This window comes from Oculina patagonica, chromosome 14 (genome assembly GCF_052425735.1).
Source record: "Oculina patagonica isolate OP01 chromosome 14, crgOcupat, whole genome shotgun sequence".
Taxonomy (NCBI): domain Eukaryota; kingdom Metazoa; phylum Cnidaria; class Anthozoa; order Scleractinia; family Oculinidae; genus Oculina; species Oculina patagonica.
In genome coordinates this window covers 7,949,081-7,968,936 of record NC_135771.1, presented here as the reverse complement: position 1 = coordinate 7,968,936, position 19,856 = coordinate 7,949,081, and the positions used below count along the sequence as shown (strand labels likewise).

The 19,856-nt window shown below is 40.0% G+C and overlaps 1 protein-coding gene across 1 annotated transcript in view; it reads left to right on the top strand.

Annotated features, from left to right (window-relative positions):
* LOC144639097 (uncharacterized) overlaps window positions 1-16,571 on the top strand; it is a 50,999-nt gene extending 34,428 nt beyond the window's left edge. Inside the window, exons 15-21 of the mRNA XM_078498351.1 lie at window positions 813-923; window positions 1,238-1,416; window positions 4,330-4,452; window positions 13,501-13,541; window positions 14,349-14,445; window positions 15,192-15,291; window positions 15,921-16,571. Of these exons, the coding sequence (XP_078354477.1) occupies window positions 813-923; window positions 1,238-1,416; window positions 4,330-4,452; window positions 13,501-13,541; window positions 14,349-14,445; window positions 15,192-15,248 (608 nt within the window). The 3' untranslated portion in view covers window positions 15,249-15,291; window positions 15,921-16,571. The remainder of the gene's footprint in view (window positions 1-812; window positions 924-1,237; window positions 1,417-4,329; window positions 4,453-13,500; window positions 13,542-14,348; window positions 14,446-15,191; window positions 15,292-15,920) is intronic.
* The last annotated feature ends 3,285 nt before the right edge of the window (window positions 16,572-19,856 follow it).

The window sequence follows — 19,856 nt, the reverse complement described above, 5'->3', positions numbered from 1 at the left end:
GTCGGGTCCGGCGAATCTGCTTCAGGAAGTTAGGAATGTGAAAGCCACTCACATTTTCCTCCTTTCACACAAAAGGGCTGGCCTTGCGGGCCCCACACACATGAGAGTTTTGGCATTGCGACCCCCACACACATGAGAGTTACCGGTTGTGGACACAACTTGCAAAAAATAGCGAGGCGAGGCTGGCGAGCCAGCGAGCCAGGCGAGCCCGAGCGGTTTTTTTTGCAAGTTGTGCCACAACCGGTAACTCTCATGTGTGTACTCTAAATGGTTCCCAACATTACTTACATTAGCCACGAATTTTAACACCTAAAAGGTATGACGACCACCCCTGTCACTTTTATATGGGTATCGTTCCTGGGGGGTTTATAATCTCTTCTGTGCACGGTATTTTGGACGTTAACAGTCCATGAGTAAGAGAGAGAAGAGCAAAGAATGAGCAGTTGATTTCCTTCAGTCAAAAAGAGTTCCCACCAATGAAAGAGTCTCCAATCCGTTTGCATTACGGCCTTTTGCTATTGTTCTCATCCAAACAACTCTTTCTTTTATCGGACAACGTAAGAGCCGAGCGTGAGGGATTTTGTGTGATCGAGCGGACATTACTCTAGCTTGTAATGAGCACGGATGACCTATCAAGATATAGAAAGAGAGACCGAAAAAATTACATGTCAACTGCGAAGGGCGCCATGTTCAGTTTGGGTGCCTAAAAAATGGCCGCCAATAGTCGCTCGGCGTGCAGTGCATACTGATTGAGCGGGAACCTTAAATCAATTATCTATTGCAGTGTAATGCATCTTTGTGTCGTCTTTTAGATGCTGCCACGGAAAGTGATCTCAAAGATTTGCTGAATGAGCTCGAAATATTGGCTTCAGTGGGCCATCACCCCAATCTGGTCAACCTAATCGGCGCATGCTCAGATGGAGGTAAGCCAGCGGTAAACATAGATCCCGGCCCCGGGCAGAGGAAATCTTGAGGCAGCAAGCAGACAGAGATTGCAACAATTGAACCCAACGTGCAATATTACACTGATTAGTTATAATATGTTATATTTATACAAACATAGATTACAACAACTGAACCGTACGTTTATAATAATTATACAGACATAGATTAATTGTAATAAATTATAATTATACAGACATAGATTACAACAATTGAACCCTGCGTGCATTATTTTACGGTACTAGACCATTTTCCCACAAAGGCTCAAAGCGTTCTTTTCTCACTCTCTCCTCAGGTCAGTTGATGATCATCGTAGAATTCGCAGAACACGGCAACCTCCTGCGTTACCTTCGTGATCACCGAACGCAAAACTATGACGACATGAACGAATACAGTCTGGACATAAGCTCCGCGGAGAGACTGAGGATAGCGTGTGACGTGTCTGACGGAATGAAACATCTTGCTACGATGAAGGTGCGTTAGAGATGGATTCCTTTAAGCTAGGCACACACTAGGGGACTAGTCGCAGAAAAATAGTCGCAGGGACTTATCCCTTCGTGTGTACTGGTGAAAAATTGACCGATTTGTGGGACTATTGGTCCCTGCGACTTGTCCCAGAAATCAAACCAGCTTAATCCGTGGGACTAGTCACAGGGACCAAAAATGTAGTCCCTGGGACTAGAATTTCGATGCAAAATACGAGTACACACTAGGGAACTGGTCCCCGAAGCAAGTCCCTGCGACTAGTCCCCTAGTGTGTGCTGACCTTTAAAGATTCAGTAGTGTGGCAGCTCTCGTAAACTTGTTATTTTACTTGTCCTCTAGTGTTCACCGCGGTCAAACGTCTCAGGCAGATTTTCTTTCCATTCGGGCGTTTTTTGTGCGTATTGAAGCGTTAGTACGAGCAAGGAAAGATAAAATAGTTGCCGAGTGAAAGCATGATCCCATTACCTCAGGTAAACGAGTGATTTTACTTTTTAAATGTTTTGCATCCGAACCAAAGGTGCTCTGACAAATGGCGCCGACAAGTAGCTACAAGTCCGGCCGCATATCGCTATTTTCAAACACGTAGAACTTTTTTAGTAAAGCTCCAAAAAACTTAGTAAACCCTTAGGATACCGGTTATGTATCGAACTTTGAACTGTGAAAATTAAAACCTTATCTTTGCAGTACTTTTCTTATTTTTTGCACATTTCTGTCGTTTGACCGCGGTGGACCTCTAGTGTGGCAGTTGTTACTGTTTTGGGGGCTGGGGGTATTGTTCCTGTTGTTTGTTTATTGTTGTTCTCTCGAAGAGCAGCGAGTCATTCATGTGAGATCTTGCGAGAGCTGCTACCAATCCTGGGCCAGTAAATTAAAAATTAGTCCAGGATTGAAAGCTAGAGCAGTTTTCAATTGAGTGTCGTAAAACCAAAACCAAAGTAATTACTCTGGCCAATCACAAAGGACACAGACAATCCAGTGAACCAATCAAAACTCGAAGCAAATACATGTACGTGGCACGAAGCGCGGGAAAACGTGCGCGAGCGAGTCACGATTGGTTTTGGTTTTAGTTCTGATTGGCTGAGAAAGTGGCGCGAGATTTTTAAGCCAATCACTAAGCGTAGCAATGCAAAACCAAAGCAAACGCAATTAACTTTCGACACTCAAGTGAAAACCGCTCTAATGATATGCGTGAATCACAAAGTGTCCTTAATTATTAATAAAAGTTCACGAAACCACACGTAATTCTGTCCAATATGAAGTCCAAAAAACCTAGTCAAATATGAAGGACTTTTTCATTCAATCCTAGACATAGGTGGTCAATTAAATTTGCGCACGCACTTATATTTCAGGAGAACCCTTCACTGAGTTTTTACAATACTAGGAAGAAGATACAGATTTATTTTCACAGATATTTCTTGATAAAAAAGAACACAAAACAGTGAATGGTTGAAAATCTGAGTAAATATTTTTATCGATCCTTACAAGTTTCGTTTCAGATGTAATGCACCCGGGGAGGGACTCCCATATTAAAGGGACGGGGATGCTCGTCGGAAATTTTGAAAAGAACCCCAAAAAGAGACCAATCTGGGCGTGGCTCAAGTTATTTTAGACCCCTAAAAGATACCAAAATTCTGAGAAAAAGAACTTATATTTGTATATTTCTTCGTGTGCAACCCTAAACGAGACCCTGACGGCTAAAAATATTGTCATTTTCTTGCATTTTCTCCAGAACACCCTAAGCGAGACCCAAAGTCCGAAGTTTATACCCCTAAGCGAGACGACGAGCATCCCCGTCACTCTCATATGGGAGTCCCCCCCCCCGGGGTAATGCATCCTGTTCAACCTTTTCTTTGTGTGATACTTTAGGGAAGAATTAAAACCAACTTCTCTTGACGGACCCTTTAAGTTTTTCTAGCAGTCACTTGTGAAACGTGGGATGGTGTAGTGACAGAATCGAGAGGGAAGTGCTACATGACGCTTATTTTAATGGGTGGGGTGCTTGTTATACATTTAACTGTGAACTATCCGTTTAGTCTCTGAGTTATCTTATGCCTGGTTCACACTAGCGACATAACGACATAACGTTAAGGTCAAGCAAATGCAAAAAACACCTTACGTTGATGTGTTTTATGTTTCAAGTGTGAACAACATAACGTAACGACATATTTGGAACATAATGACATAAGCATAACGACATAAGGAAAGAACCGAACTTATCGCTAGTGTGAACCAGGCCTTATTAGGCATTTCGTGTTGTCGTATTTACGGGGTACATTCATGAAGAAAATTAAGGCTGGAACTCCAAACGATAGTCTTTGGTCGCACTAACAAGGTGGACCGATTACAGCGTCTTCAGTTAAGAAGAACTGAGCTTTTGGGCAAGAAAAGTGGTAGCCTGCGTAGCAGGCGGTATTGTTGGGTTTTAAAGCGCCCACAAGCAAGCGGCGCAGCCGCGAGTGGCTTGGGAAGGAGAAGCTGAGCTGCCAAAGAACTGCCGGCCTTTGGAGCGCTCCCTTGGGAGATTACCGAACCATTTGATTGACGTGCTTAGCATTCCGATCCAATCAGAATGGTCCGTTCGCCAGTGTGCGGACTTGTCAGAAAAGCAGCCCATCCGGGCAGGCGGTATTTCAGCTTCTCCTCCCCAAGCCACTCGCGGCTGCGCCGCTCGTTGTCGCGGCTTCGCCGCTTGCTTGTGGGCGCTTTAAAACCCAACAATACCGCCAGCTACGCAGGCTAGAAAAGTGGCTAAAATAAATATGTGGTCGTAAAGCGAGATCCTCGTATACTACACAAATGATAACTAAACAAAATTAGTTCCTTTTTCCAAAAAGGCGTACTAGTACGGTTTAAACAATATAGCAGTCACGTTACAGATTCTAATTTTTTTATACATTCCAGTGGGTGCACAGAGACCTGGCGGCGAGAAATGTACTTCTCAGAAAAGGAATGGTAGCCAAAGTATCCGATTTTGGGATGACACGTGACATCTACACCAATAATGTCTACGAGAAGAAATCTGGGGTATGAAATATTGTTATGTGCTACCCTCGTTAAATTAATTAAGGTTGACTTGATTTGGTTTGAACTTTTTCTTTCATTGAATGGTGTGATGCTAATTAGCAAAACACAAACTGTAGTGTTCGTGTCTACGTGATACCAACAAATTTTTACCATTATTTTCTAATAATTACTCAGTTTGTACACAGTTACGAATTTCAAAAGTTGACGTTAACTTAAGTCGCTTTAATTTCAAGGAGCATTAATTTGAGCGCACTTTACAGCTCATAGCTCACTTTATAGAAGAGTACGTAGTAGTTTAGGCGAGGCCGAGAGAATCTGCGCAAGAACTTATTTGATTATTAGGGAAGGGGTGGGGAGGGAGCGTCATTTTCATTTTCCAAATGTAATATTTTACAGAATGCTATGAGAGAAATTACTCCAGAAGCCTCTGTGCATCTGTTTTACAGTGCGATCTTCCGGCATTTTTTTCCGAGTTTAAAATTTTCACTGCTGTTTTCTTCCGGTTCTCTTACTAGTCCGTTATCTTTTCCCGGCCGGAAGTAATTTAAATTACCACTGAAAACAACCATCACATCCAGGTTTCCTTTTCGCCATCTTTGTTCTATCAATCTCTGCACCAAATATTCTAAGGTTCCACATCATCAAAGTGAGCTATAAAGTAGCGCATTTATTTAATGACAGATGTATTGTAAGATTTCAACTCTATTTTTGTTCTCAGACGTGTATTTTACAGTTATTCTACGAGCAAAACTTGTTTTTTTGTTTAATTTATTATTATTGTTATTATTATTCGTTATAATTAAGAAATAGAAAACATGTTCCGTGTTTCTATCGAGTTATAGAAACACGAGTGGAAGTTTGGGAGAACGAGAAATGCTGTGGGAACACGAGTCGATAGACGAGTGTTTCCACAGCTTTTTCGAGTTCTCCCAAACTTTCACACGAGTGTTTCTATAACTCGATAGAAACACGGAAAACATGTTTTCTATTTCTTTTAGAAAAAAGCACAAAGAAAATAACGCACATCAAAGTAATATTTAGCGCTTTATTTAACATCAAAACGTAGATTCTCTTCATCTCGCGGTTTTACGTCATGAACATAATCAACCAATCATAGAAAGGGAGTCGATGAACAGAAATAAATCAACTGTTCAACATTTGCTTGAAGGCTAAAATTCACCGTTTTGTGCCAAACAAACAAAGAAAACAGGCCCCAAAGTTAACGTAATTATGAGAAATAACTAAGCCGATGGTTTAACTGAAGTCAAGCACTGCAGGAAGGAGTCAGGAATTGTGGTTTTATTTCGCTTCATCCACCTAACCGAATGGTTTGACGACCGATGCTGCCGATCGAGCGACTCGAACCTTGGAGGTGAAAGTGCATTATTTTTCTGTGAAAAGAAGTTTGACTCGGCATTCTGGACGAATATCTTGTCCTTTTGAGGAGCTGTGAATAGTTCTGAAGTGCTGCAAAGCTCAGAATGGAGTGAAGTTGCGCCAATTCATATACTTCTTTGAAAGGTCAGCCGCTTCGATAATTTCTTTCACAGACTATTTTTGAATGTGTAGCGGGCTCTGTAAACATCTTACTCGCTTGTTTTCAAGTGTGCAAATATTTGTTTAGTCTTAACCTGGTTTTTGTCAGCTGTGACATTAAAATTTGGCACAATTCTTAGTTGTTATTTTTGCAGTGCTTATTTCAGCGCCGTGAATATTGATTGCCGTGTCTACGACAACTGTCTGTGTCTCCATCGAGTTATAGAAACACAATTTTTAACCAATCAGCGCACGTATTTACTTTGTGCTATTTTCTAATTACTATTAGTAGAAACTCAGCTGTGTTCTATTGGAAATCCGCGAATCTGATTGGTTCTCCCACTGATTTCTATTCGCCGATAGAAAACAGTCGCGCGCAAGAGTAGCTCTTTAAGCGGTAAATTTTCTTGATTTTTGTCTTTAAAGTGCACAATATTGTAGGTTTTGGACTGCAATCTTTTAGAGTTTCTACTAAAACAATTAGACTACTCGCCCTCGTTTTCTATGAGCGATAGTCAACTCGGCTGCGCCTCGTTGACTATTTGCTCATAGAAAACTCGGGCTCGTAGTCTAATTGTTAATTAGTTGTTTCGTGCATTCGTCCGAAGCGGTACTTTTATTTGAAGATAAACCAGGAATTTACAGAAGTCTGAATGATTTATTATTTGATCCATAATAGTAAATCGAAGTCGTAGTCAACTGCAATTACAATATTCGAAATACACAAGTCACTGTTTGTACAAGATTTCTTAGAAACGTGAAACAATCGTACTTACAATTTGTGTTTTCTGGCTCTATAAAATCCCTTTGGTTCGAACTTTTAGTCAGGGGGGGGGGGGAAGCAACTTCCCATACATTCTCTTATATGAAATCTGAGCGATGCTCTCACAACTTGCAAAGCAATCATCGGGGCGGTAGTCAGCGGATGTCTCTAAGGCGCATGAGCAGCTCCTTTCTTTGTGAACTTGCCAAAACAAAAACAACATGGGACCAGTGAGAGAGTTCGATTTTTTTATATATGTAGTAATAAAAAAGAATTTCTAAGTTTTGTCTTTAAAGCAGCGAAAATTTCTCCGGAAAGGTTCTTGGTGTCAATATGTGGTGTTTGTTAGGAAATAAAACCATCACGGGAATGGTAGTGAAAACGTGGCGATCGAATATTCCCGCGCTGGTCGGAGCTATTGTTCTTGCTCTATTGTTTGAGGTTGTTTGCTGACTTGGTCTTTCTTTGTTTTACTTCATTTACAATCCCCATGTGGGCCAGTTGAAAATCGTGGTACAAACATGTCAAACATTTGCATTTCAGCACTGAAAAGTAGCACGGCATCACAAAATTCTTAAAACTACACGACGATGACGAAATTTTCGGATTTAAACACGCTGCTTTTAGATTTTTAATCGGGCGTGGCCGATTTAAGGTTTACCCTTTGGTCGTCCTAGAGCGTAGTCTCCTGGCGCGGCCAAAAAGACGGGGATAGCTCGGGGTTGCTACAAAACCGCTACGGGTGACGCATACCGCAATGGTTTTCATTTTAGTTTTGACAGGAAATCGTTGCAGGCACACTTGGTCGACTTTTGGGTTAATGTGTAATCAGGTTGTGTTTTTTTGCTTCGGCGGAAGGACAGAGAAAAAAGCTTACGGTGCAAAGTACAGTATGGGGCCCAGTTCTCGGCCACTTTTGACGTAAACTTGTATTTCTTACCTCAGAAGAACCGCAGGAACTTGAAATTTCTCCCAGAGCTAGCTACATTATTCAGCTTTTTGGTGTAAAGCTATCGACCGGTCAAAAATTAATTTGCCCGAGCAATAATAAAAATAAAAGCTCCATTTGTGGGCCCAGTTCTCGGCCACCTTGGCCCAGTTCTCGGCCACTTTTGACGTAAACTTGTATTTCTTACCTCAGAAGAACCGCAGGAACTTGAAATTTCTCCCAGAGCTAGCTACATTATTCAGCTTTTTGGTGTAAAGCTATCGACCGGTCAAAAATTAATTTGCCCGAGCAATAATAAAAATAAAAGCTCCATTTGTGGGCGCAGTTCTCGGCCACCTTGGTCCAGTTCTCGGCCACTAAAAAGCTTGTGCGTAATTATCTGTAAAAAAAATGCTCAATTAATTTTCATAGTCATAAAATCACTCTGTAAACCTATTTATGTTATATCGATCCCAAATTATTTTTATGAGGCTTTGTTTTACTTTAGAAAAGAAGGATTTTAACGCGCCTAGTTGCCTATGTGCAGGTTCTGGCAAAACCGCATTGTGTGACCCGTGCATTTAGACGGTTTATTTTGCAGTGAAAAGGTCTTGAAAGATTTAGGTGTTGTAGAAATAATAGACAAGACAAGAGTCAGCTCAAAACTTAGAGATAAGATTGAACTTTATTTTTAAAACATTTATTTCTTTCATTCTGGCAGCAGCAGATGAAATTATATTAAAAACCAAGCGCTAAGCTGTGATAGCGAGCAGGGTGGCCGAGAACTGGCAAATACGCAAACGTCGCAAGAAAAAATTTCGAAGTAAATTAAGACCAAAAAATACAACGGTTCAACGAAAAGTTAACTAAAGCAGAAAGATGAATTATTCTACGTTTCACATGCCAAAAATTAGCTGGTATGGTGGGGGCTTTTGGATAAAATACGAATTTAACTACATCCATGAATTTTAAGGAGCCGTAAACAAACAAATTTTTCGGGAATGCAAATTCACCTACCTCCGCGTAAACTCGACGTGTGAGCTTTCTATATCGAATTGAACGATCAAACTCAAGATACTTAAAGCACATGAATCAGTCTATCGTTTGAAGGAATTACCTTTTTCTTTTAATTCAACTGGAGTGTGAAAAAACGCGTTAAACACAAAGTGACCGAGAACTGGATCCGGCCGAGAACTGGGTCCCATACTGTACTGATATTCACCATTGTGAAATTGCACTTACTTTGACAAGTTAAAGTTATTTTTGTAAATGAAAAAGGTAACGTCATTGATGTCACGCAGTGTTTTTTTTTAGCAAACTAGATGGTTTGCTGGTTTCTGACTATGAATGGGGGTGTGATCTTGCGGTATATTTTTTGAGCCTGATTCCGCCGTAAAACTTTTTTTTTATTTAGGAAGAACTGTGTCGATTTTCATTTCGGAACAATTGGTCGTCAAGTTGTTTGTCACAAAGAGTAGAATGTTTGTACAGCATGTTTTGGAATTATTTTAGATTTGGTTAGTAAGACGCTTCTGAAGACCTGAGCAAAACATTGGGAATGTACAGTATTAATAGGAACTTGAATGGAATTTTTCACAAGTTGGATAAAGGTATCAACTGAAAAAAATGGACTTCAAAATGAGAACTTGGATTTTGTTGTAATTAAATTTTATCGCGGATTGGATGCATAATATCACGGCTTTGAAAGTCTTCAAATAATTAGAAAAGTTCCTTTCTTCCTTTTGATCTTATTGTTATTTTCATGTATTGATTATTCGAAACTGGTTTTCGTTGATACGAAAAAAAAAAACGGGTTTTCACTGAATTGCTTGAAGTATTTTTAGACGTGATATATTGGCTTAATCAAATTACATTGTGCACGAAATATTTGTTATTCTTTTGTCTTGAAACTTTGAGGAAATTGAAATTTTTGTTTGACAGTAGTGTACGAAAGGCATTTTATAGAACTGAATAAAAAATAAGAAACATTGATAAAGGTTATTTCAAAGATTTATTTTGCCTGATTTTGAAGGGTTTCAGGAGTTTTAAAGAGTGCTGGTAAACGGCTGTATGTTGTTTGTGATTACGGATCTTATTTAGTTTCGAACGCTCTAATTTTTGAAAGGTTAAAACAGGTTAAAACCGGGCGGTTTCATGAGTTTTTTGGGTAGAAAGGTACGGTGGTGGTAAAAAAAAAATGTTTAGAAAGGAATGACTGTAGTAGCACGTAAGTCGGAGGTTTGCGTGAGTCACGGGGTATAGTATGCGTGAGCTGGATTTCCGGCGTCATAACGGCATGTTTTGTACTGAAAGATACACTCGACGTTAAGTTAGCTTAGTCGGCTTGGGAAACTATTTTAAAAATGAATGTTGTAATAGTTAATTAATAGTAATCTAGAATTAACCCACTCTCGATTGGAGTCTGTTCTGGATTCGCGCTACCTTTTCGCCGCGAAGGAATTTTGTAAAATTTCGCTAGTGGAAAGAGGTACTGTAAGAACAGTATCAATAACTCAAAAGGAGGAACTTCTTTGTAGCTCTGAATTAAGACGTATGATAAAATTTTAGAATAAGAAACTTTCGATATATGGTTTTCATATTGTTTTTGTCAATTTCCTTTTGTGGCAGATTTTTTGAGAATCAGCTTTTCTTTCGTGTGATGACAGACACAGGACAGAACGAGAGGTGGATGAGAAAGATGCCGAAGATGAATAGGCACCGAAAAACGACAAGAACCGTGAAGGACTTATCTTTAGAGGGCGGGGAGTTTTGGGATACTGTATTTCGAGGACTGGACTGGACTAGTAAAACGCGGACTAGTAAAACGCGGACTAGTAAAACGCGGACTTGTAAAACGCGGACTAGTATAACGCGGACTAGTAAAACGCGGACTTGTAAAACGCGGACTAGTAAAACGCGGACTCAGATAAAACGCAGACTTGTAAAAGGAGGACTAGTAAAACGCGGACTAGTAAAACGGGGACTTGTAAAACGCGGACTAGTAAGACGCGGACTTGTAAAACGCGGACTTGTAAAAGGAGGGCTTGTTAAGCACAGACTTGTAGAACGTGGACTTGTAAAACAAGCGCTTGTAAATCGGATAAAACTAAACGGTTTAGCGAGCGAAACAATTTGTGTTTGAAGCTCTTGTGTGTTTCTTCGACGGCATATTTCTAGCTTTTTTGAGCACTCTATGGTCTGTTTTAGCGTGGAGATGTTTTTGCAGTATAGCACATGTTCGTTCTGCAAACCCCTACTAAAACAACGGGATTGATGCTATGAGTTGTGTGCATATGTTTCTTTCTTTCCACTACTTGACGTCTGTTGAGTGCAGTCGTTTGTATTGCTCGCACGAGGTAGAACGGGGCCCGTCCAGAAATCAACAGTCAATCGTAAATAAAGGTGACGGGCCTACACGACTCCTACGTTCGTGACATTAGAGTATTTGCCGTTAAATGTTTAAATTCGGTCTTTCGACCTTATTTGCTTCTGACTTCTTTCTGAGGGTACTGTTTTAATTTGGGGGCAGTATGTGGTAAATAAAGGTGACGGGCCTACACGACTTCTACGTTCGTGACATTAGAACATTTGCCGTTATATGTTCAAATTCGGTCTTTCGACCTTATTTGCTTCTGACTTCTTTCTGAGGTTACTGTTTTTTTGAGACATTATGTATTGAAGAGAGCCGTAAGATGATTGTGGCCAAGGAATTCGAAGTGTCTAGAGGCGTTTTACAAGTCCGCGTTTTACTAGTCCGCGTTTTACTAGTCCAGTCCAGTCTACAAGTTAAAGACACATCAAGACCACCCCACTGTGAATTGCCATAGCACAGACAAAATTATAGTCAATATCTTATGTGTTTTTAAGAGAATTACATAAGAACCAAGGCATGTCTTGTCTTGCCTTACATTGACATGCAATAATTTGGAAATACTAAGCTCGTAACAGTTTAAGACAGAATCCATCAGGAATTTGAGTAACATTAATTTTAGTTACGCAAAAATTGAGCACCAGAATAATTTAAATCCTTGTGTTCTTTCATACCTTGTTAAAGGCTTGACATGTGATAACACCAACATAACACCAACAACAGTTCTTTATCAGTGGGGATTGAAGAAAAAAATGGAAACATCATCACACAGTTGACCCCCATGCAAAAACACTCCAGGATGTCACGGGACTGTTTGGTGTCCGTCTGCCAATTTCTAACTTCAAATTCCAATGTTAAATTCACATTAAATTTTCAATATTTCTTAGTTGTCTAAATTTTACTAATTCTTTAAAAAAAACTATCACCTGCCAAACATCCCCAAAAATCACTCAAAAAATTACAAAATACCGCAATACATAGATACATGGGATGAGTGAAGTTTCCTTGGATTCCTTGAAACACCAACAAGATATTTCCGTTTAAGGTGGCTGATAATGGGTTTCAGTATTTCCCAGTCCTTATACTTTGGTTCAGGACTAAAAGCCTTCATCAATTGCTATTACAGTAATGGTATGAAACAAATGTTCAATCATTCATCAACAAGTTGTGATCATTTTCTTGACAATAGTAGTTCCCCGGTAAACAGTTGTAGTACTGTCCCATCAAAGTGCAATGCCTGGAAAATACCGAAAAGCACACGACCTTCAGGTGAAACCGCACCTTACAGTATTACCAATACACTGCACTTTGCTAAGTCTTAAAACTTTACATTGTCTAGTCGTCTACTTCAATCGTTTATTTGTATTGTGTGAGATACATTTATAAATTGAAACCATCATGTCATTAAGTAATAATGCAATGTCGACAACGTTCTAGATATTATATTATGCACACTAATACAGCTCATGCAAGCCCTGTGACTTACACAAACACAGTCGGACTGAGTGCTACTTAAGTAACTGCTTCGTGGTTTCTGCTGTACTGAACCCTGCCTTTCAAGGCAAAGCGCCCGATTTTAAGCTTCTCAAGCTTCTCAATGTTCTTGTTAACTTTTTAAAGGATCCTAGTCAGCCTCCGCCATTTTCTCTGCCATCTAAATTCGGACATTTCGCATGTTGAAAAAAAATCGCCGTCCATCCTTGTGCGTTTCCTTTACTGAGGTCTTAAACTGCCACAAATGCTTTTTAAAATTATCGGTGCTTAATTTTGACTAGTTATTCTATTATTCTTTTGTTTGTTTGGAGTGAAATTTATCAGTTGAACTTAAAGGATCCTAGTCAGCCTGCGCCATTTTCGATGCCATTCAAATTACGAAAACTGTATGGCGAAGCGAAATCATATTGCACTTGAAGTCATTTTTTTAAAATTACTTATAGCAGTTTCACAGTGATCAATTTTCTTTAGACGCGCTCCGCGAAAAATATAATACCGAAATTCTCGTATGAAAACAAGAACAAAGGCGTGGCTGTCTAGGGTCCTTTAAGTCCCCAAGAGTGACCAACATCAAATTTCTCCCCACAATATCAATACTTAATCAGGAGAAAAGGTTATAAGAATTAAGAAAATGATCACCAAAGGAAATTGATTTGATCTTTTAACAAATTCTCTCAACTAATACTATAGAAAAAGTTATGGAGATCAGTCAGTAGAATTTGTATGTGGATATTAGGGCTTATAGGCTAGCTAAGGTACATTTGTTCTCGTGAACGGTTCGCGATCGTTTCGTCTGCTGCGCAGACCTGATTTATCGTGATCACTTTATCACCGATCGTAATAAAATAACCAACGGTGACTCATTTACTGAGATGAATTCGTGTACTTGTATTGCATTTTACTTAAGATATTCATAATCATCGCTCAATCCAAACTTACAAACTTTCTTGTTTGCAGGTGGTCGTTTGGTGTTCTGCTTTGGGAAATCGAAACTGGAGGTGAGATCTGTTACCTGGCAAAACTGCTGCCTGTAACTTCGCAGAGATAATGCGAGAATAGCCATGATTTTTCCATCTTGAACGGCTCCTAAAGTCCTTGAATTTGACCAGAGAGTCTGTGAATTTCTGTATTTCTTGGTCTTGAAAAGTCCTTAACATGTTAGCCTGCGAATACAGCCGCCTCTCCGCGCTCCGACCGAACGCAGCAAGCGACCGGAGCGAGGAGAGGCGGCTGTATTCGCAGGCTATTAAACATGTAAAATGCCTTGTGGAGCAACGAGAACACGTGCTTGAAATTAGTTTTGTGTTCTGAAAAGGTCCTTGAAATCTGTTTGCCTAATCAATACTGCACGTTATAAATCAAATACGAGAGACACGAGTGTTTCCATGGACGGCGGAGCATTTTTCCAACTGGGGGGCTGACTAGTGACTTGAAGTGGGGGGGGGGGGGGCTTAAGAGACTCTTCTCTTATTAATTCTTTATTTTTTCTGTAAAAGTGGGGGGCTAAAGCCCCCCCGGCTTCGCCGTCCCTGGTTTCATCACATTTTCAAACACCGAGAAAAGAGTTGAAAAAACGAAGCGCAGCGGAGTATTTTGACAAACTTCAAGATGCTTGAAAATGTGACGAGACAATGTCTCTGATGTCTGATATGTTTTCTCAATCGAAACTAAATCTAGGAAAAAATGGAAACATAAAATCGTAAAATTCTAATATGCTGAGTGCGATCATGATCACGATTTTATTTGTTTTTAACTCCCCGTTAAATTAACAATGCGCTGTTAACTTTTCCTTTACATATGTTCAGGTTGTGCTCCATATGCCGGGATGTCAATACGCGAATTGCTGTCCCAACTGAAAGCTGGCTATCGTTTGGAAAAACCCCGCCACTGTACTGTAGGGCTGTAAGTGAAACATGAGCTTTTAATGCCCACTTAACCGATATGAGTATTTTAAAAACTTGATCTGTTGAGTCACGCCAGCTTTCCAAATTCGCTATACGGAGGTTACTTTAGCTTACCAACTTCGATTTTATAATCAGCTTGTCTGTAACTGTGCTCATATGCTCACTGACTGGTGACTGACTGGTGACTGACTGACTGACTGACTGACTGACTGACTGGCTGAGCGACTGACAGACCGACTGACAGACTGGCTGACTGACTGACTGACAGACTGACAGACTGACAGACTGACAGACTGACAAACTGACTGACAGACTGATTTTATAATCAGCTTGTCTGTAACTGTGCTCATATGCTCACTGACTGGTGACTGACTGTCTGACTGACTGACTGACTGACTGACTGACTGGCTGAGCGACTGACAGACTGACTGACAGACTGGCTGACTGACTGACTGACAGACTGACAGACTGGCAGACTGACAGACTGACAGACTGACAGACTGACAAACTGACTGACAGACTGACAAACTGACTGACAGACTGACCGACTAAAATTGCTTGAATGAGCAGGATCTCGATTTGAAAACGAGAAGAGAAATTTCATTTTTCCGAGCAACCATACATAATTTTCTGCAAGTGTTTCATTTACCGAGCGACGCACCTTAACAGTTTCTTTAGAAACTAATCGGTTTTATTTACTTAAAATATAGTCTTAAATTAACCGAATTTTCTGACCTCTGCTAGTTACACTGTGATGCTTCGCTGCTGAAATGCGAATCCAAAGACGAGACCGACATTTGAGGAGCTGAGCGATGAACTTCGTCAAATGCACAAAAACGTTACTGTAAGTATTTAAGCTTTCAAACAAACAAATAATGAAGTTCTGTACCTTTTGCAATGTTAAAAAAAGTTTCACAGGCCGCTCTTCGCTAAAAGAGAAACTTATTCTCGATTTTTTGCCTTAACTTGATTGCAGGTTTCTGATTGCTATTCTGATAGTGTTTACAAGTAAACAATAGCGAAGCGTGCGAGTGACGTAATGACTCAGACAAAACTCAGGCAAACAAGTCGGAATTCCTAAAACACTATCAAAAACAGCCGGTGTTCCTTAAACACTTTTTTAAAACGAAAACTTCGTCTAGATTCCCTCTATTTCTCTCAGTACACGCTGATGTTTTCTGAGCCTCGTCAGGGGGGTATAATCGTTTGCATTCTAGTTTTAAGCCTTACGCACTACGCTAATAGACACTACGCTAATAGACTGCAAACCCTCGTTTTCTATAAGCAATAATCAACTCGGATGTGCCATGTTTCATAGTCTAATTGCAGATAAGTCGAAGATTTTCTGTAACTTCCTCACCTTTCTGTACCAGGAAAAAAATGTCTTCTGGTCAGTTTATCTAATTTTCATTATCATCCGTATTTTACGACAATTTTTTAAACAGACTTATTGTTATCAATCTTCGTTTACAGGAGTATTTGGCCCCTGAAGAATGCACACCTGAATCAATTTATGATTACGCTTATCAGACTACTCCTGAAAACCAAGAAGAGTTTCCAGCTATCTCTTCCATCATCTCACCGCTTTTAGCCGATTGTTCAAATCAAACTGGAGCGGTGGAGGTGTAAATACATCGTGTGAACACCTTCAAGTAGTTACCTTATTATAGGAAATTAACGCTTGTGTTAATTAAGGACATTTCAAAATGAAGGAAATTAACGCGACGTACACAACAGGAACAAGTTTATTCAAACACTTGTAGGTGTAAAATCAATGCTCGTGGTACTTTTCCCACTTTGAGCGTTCTTCGCAGTATTAATGATGGTGGCAGATAAACTAATGCTTTTTCCTTGGAGTCAAGAACGTCTGGACTGCAACGAGAAATTGGGGCCAAAATAATGGAAATTAACGTCATGAAAATTAACGCTCCACTTAATTAACGGTGCGGAAATTAACGTTAACAAAAATTAACGCGACTTAAATTAACGCGAATGTTTGAAATTCGCGTTAATTTCCTATAATAAGGTAAACGGCACTAGAATTGGGGGGAGGGTGCACGGGGAGGCGGGGGCGAGAGACTAGGTGGCGGGGCTACGGGAAGCGGGAGAAGAGAAGACGGGAGCGGGATTACAGCATTGCGTAATATTTTGCAATAGAAATAGAACAAAGAGGCAGAAACCACTATGGGAGGGAACCCGGGAGTAAATGGTACAGGGAGCGGGAGTTTCAACCCCCTCTCCCCAAAAACTGATACACAGTAATGATTGTTTCCACGATATTTTAAAAAGGAAATCTCTGATAGAGACGTCTGAGCGCTGGCTAGAGCTTTTAGGAAAAATTAAGAAACGTTAGTAAACGTTAAGAACTAAAATGTTCTAAATTTTATCATTTTAAGCGTCACATCATCAAAATAAGCTTTACGTTAGTGGATTACCCTTTTAACATCACAAAAGCGACAGGTTTAAGATGATTTCATTGGTAGTCTATATACCTTAAAGAATTTTTTTTGAAATGGGATGACCAATGATTTTTTGGTGGTTGTTAATTGAAAACCACTGACCAACCATTGTTCCTGTAATCCATTCCTTGATCCCAGTCACCTCACGGTGCTCAGTAGTACTGGCGCATAATCTCCTTTAAGTAATCTGTACTGTTGAGTTCAGATCTTTGAAATGTTATTAAACTTGCCTTCTCGAAGTAACAAGAGCGAAACAAAGTTAAAATGTATGTATTGTGTGGGGGATGTATGTAGTTGTCTATAATAATGATTGACAGGCAAGTTTTAAAATAATTCTGTCATTCTATAGAATACGATATTTTAGAAAATTTATTTTTATACCACGTGACGTGTCGTTTGTGCTGTGTGTGATTTGTTATAAACTACTCAGTTAAGCAAAGCCCACTACTGGCTATTGGTGATGTTAGAAAATAGTCAGAAAGCTTGCAAATCCCTCGCCAACGCTTTTCGTGTTTTCGCGACATCCGCGTGGTTTGTAAAGCCGGTATATGTAAATCGTTGAAACATAGTTTATTGTTAACAAAGAGCATAATAGGCATGTTATTGCACTGTAAAAGTAATCTTTCGAGTTTAAGTTCCGGTAGTTATGTAATAAGTATGCTTTAGCGTTTATTAAAATTATTATCTTCCGTCTACAATGTTTTTGAACACATGAGACAGTTAACATGGTTAAGTTAGCACTTGTGACAGTAAAGAGACAGGGAGCTCTTACATCACATGAGAGACGTTATCATGCAACAATTGTAAGATCTGGAATCAAGAAATCTTTGGAAAGCGCTTCTAGAGTTTCCGAATTTCCTCGGTAGTTTTAGTCCCAGACCTCGCACCAGCCAACTGCGTAATTAAAATTCAAAATGGCCACCACACAAACAGCGTCGCAGTTGGTCATCGCATGGTAAGATTAACTTTTCTACATTTCTTATTTGACTCAGCCCCTGTGGTCCCTGTGTAAACATCAGTAACATTATTTGTTACCAAGACAGGTTAGGTAATTCCCTAGAATTAGAACTTCTCATAGATTTCCAACCAAACTTTGCCAGTTGGTTGTTTACCTTAAGGGAAGCTAAATTTTGAAATAAAAAAAGAGGGGTCACCGTATTCGTTTAGGAGCAGGAAGACCTTGTATTTACCATATAATTCCTTATATTTCCTTTGCGAGTACTGGCAAAGAACACGTTTTCGGTGATAATGTATTATTCTGCCATAGAAATTGATTTGTATTCATTATATAGAAAGAATTTGATCGCTACTTTCGAACTAAAAGAAAAAAATGATAGGTCACCGAACTCGTTTTACGAGAATACGATGATTTCTCTCTCTCGCGAGCCAAGCTAAGCCGCATTGAAAAAAGCCGCCATTTTGTTTATGTGCGCGCGCTAATTACGCGTAAAATTCTGCGCAGTAAGGATGCGCAATGCAATACTAGGGAATCACCTAAGTGGGAATTAGGCGTTTTTCATGCTGAATGGAATGACTGAAGTTCAGAGAGGAAAAACGGAAAGATGAAATCTAATTTAATTAAGAAGCGACTTCACTATAAAAATCTGCGACAAAGACTGCTTTAAACTATATTAAAGAACACTAAAATATGACCACGTTTCGACGTTGGCTGAACGTCGAAATTAAGCCCGTATACGTTTCAAGTCTTGTGAACGGAAATTTTTTGCAGTTTCTTGATGTTGCAGATGGTGCGATCACCAAAATGTCGGAAAGCAAAGGATTCAAAAGACAAACAATACCCAAACCACAGCACAATAGCTTACAAACAGATAGCCTTCGTAGCAGGCATTCAAAGGGGCGGGAGGGGGGAAAATGAGAAGCACGACCAACAGTAGTTTACGCCTTTCGCCCACACGTAATCGACATAAACGATCACTTTAAACGTATATTTTTGTTAACACTTCTCAAAGTGGGTAAATTCGTAAACGGAAACTTTCTCCGTTTCGTACTCTTTTGTGTACATGAATAGGCCATTTCCGAGTTACCCTTTGCCTCTGTTTTAAAACGAGTCTACGTGCGAAACCATTCAAATGAAAATGAGTTTGATTTGCATGAAAATTGGCCTGTAGGAGAAACTCATTTTCATATGAATGGTTTCGCACGTAGACACGTTTTGAAATAGAGGCAAAGGGTAACTCGGAAATGGCCTATTTAACGTATACATTTCTAAACGCTGACGTTACAACGAGTAATATACGCATGCCCAATGTCAATCTCGCATGCACCCAGCCGTGAAAATTATTGAATTCTAAACAACTCCACGCTACTCTCAAAAGTGGCGTCACATGATCTGAAGGGGACAACGCACCAGGAAACTCAAGAGCTCTATTGAGCCCTCAACCTCAATGTGATTCCTTTTGTTTTATTTAACTTTGCCTCGGGGCTAAGTTAGAATTTAATTCTATTAGAGATATGGGTTAAAGCTCGGTACAGATCAAACTTGTACAAGTCGGGGTATAATTAGCCTGCGTGGCTGGCATTCAAAGGAAAGGGAGAAGGGGAGTTCGAGCGCAAAGCGCGAAGCCCGATCGTGGGATTGGGAGGGGGAACCCGATCCCCCGGGGGGACTCCCATATGAAAAGGACGGGGATGCTCGTCGTCTCGCTTAGGGTGCTCTGGGCAAAATGGCCATATTTTAAGTTATCAGGGTCTCGTTTAGGGTTGCACACGAATAAATATACAAATATAAAGTATATTTAGTATCTTTTAGGGGTCTACAATAGCTTAAGCCACGCCCAGATTGGTCTCTTTTAGTTTTTTTTTTCAAAATTTCCGACGAGCATCCCTGTCCCTTTAATATGGGAGCGCCACCCGCTCGAACTTCCCTTCTCTCTCCCCTTCGAACGCCGGCCACGCAGGCTAGGGTATAATGAGTATAAATCTAAAACCA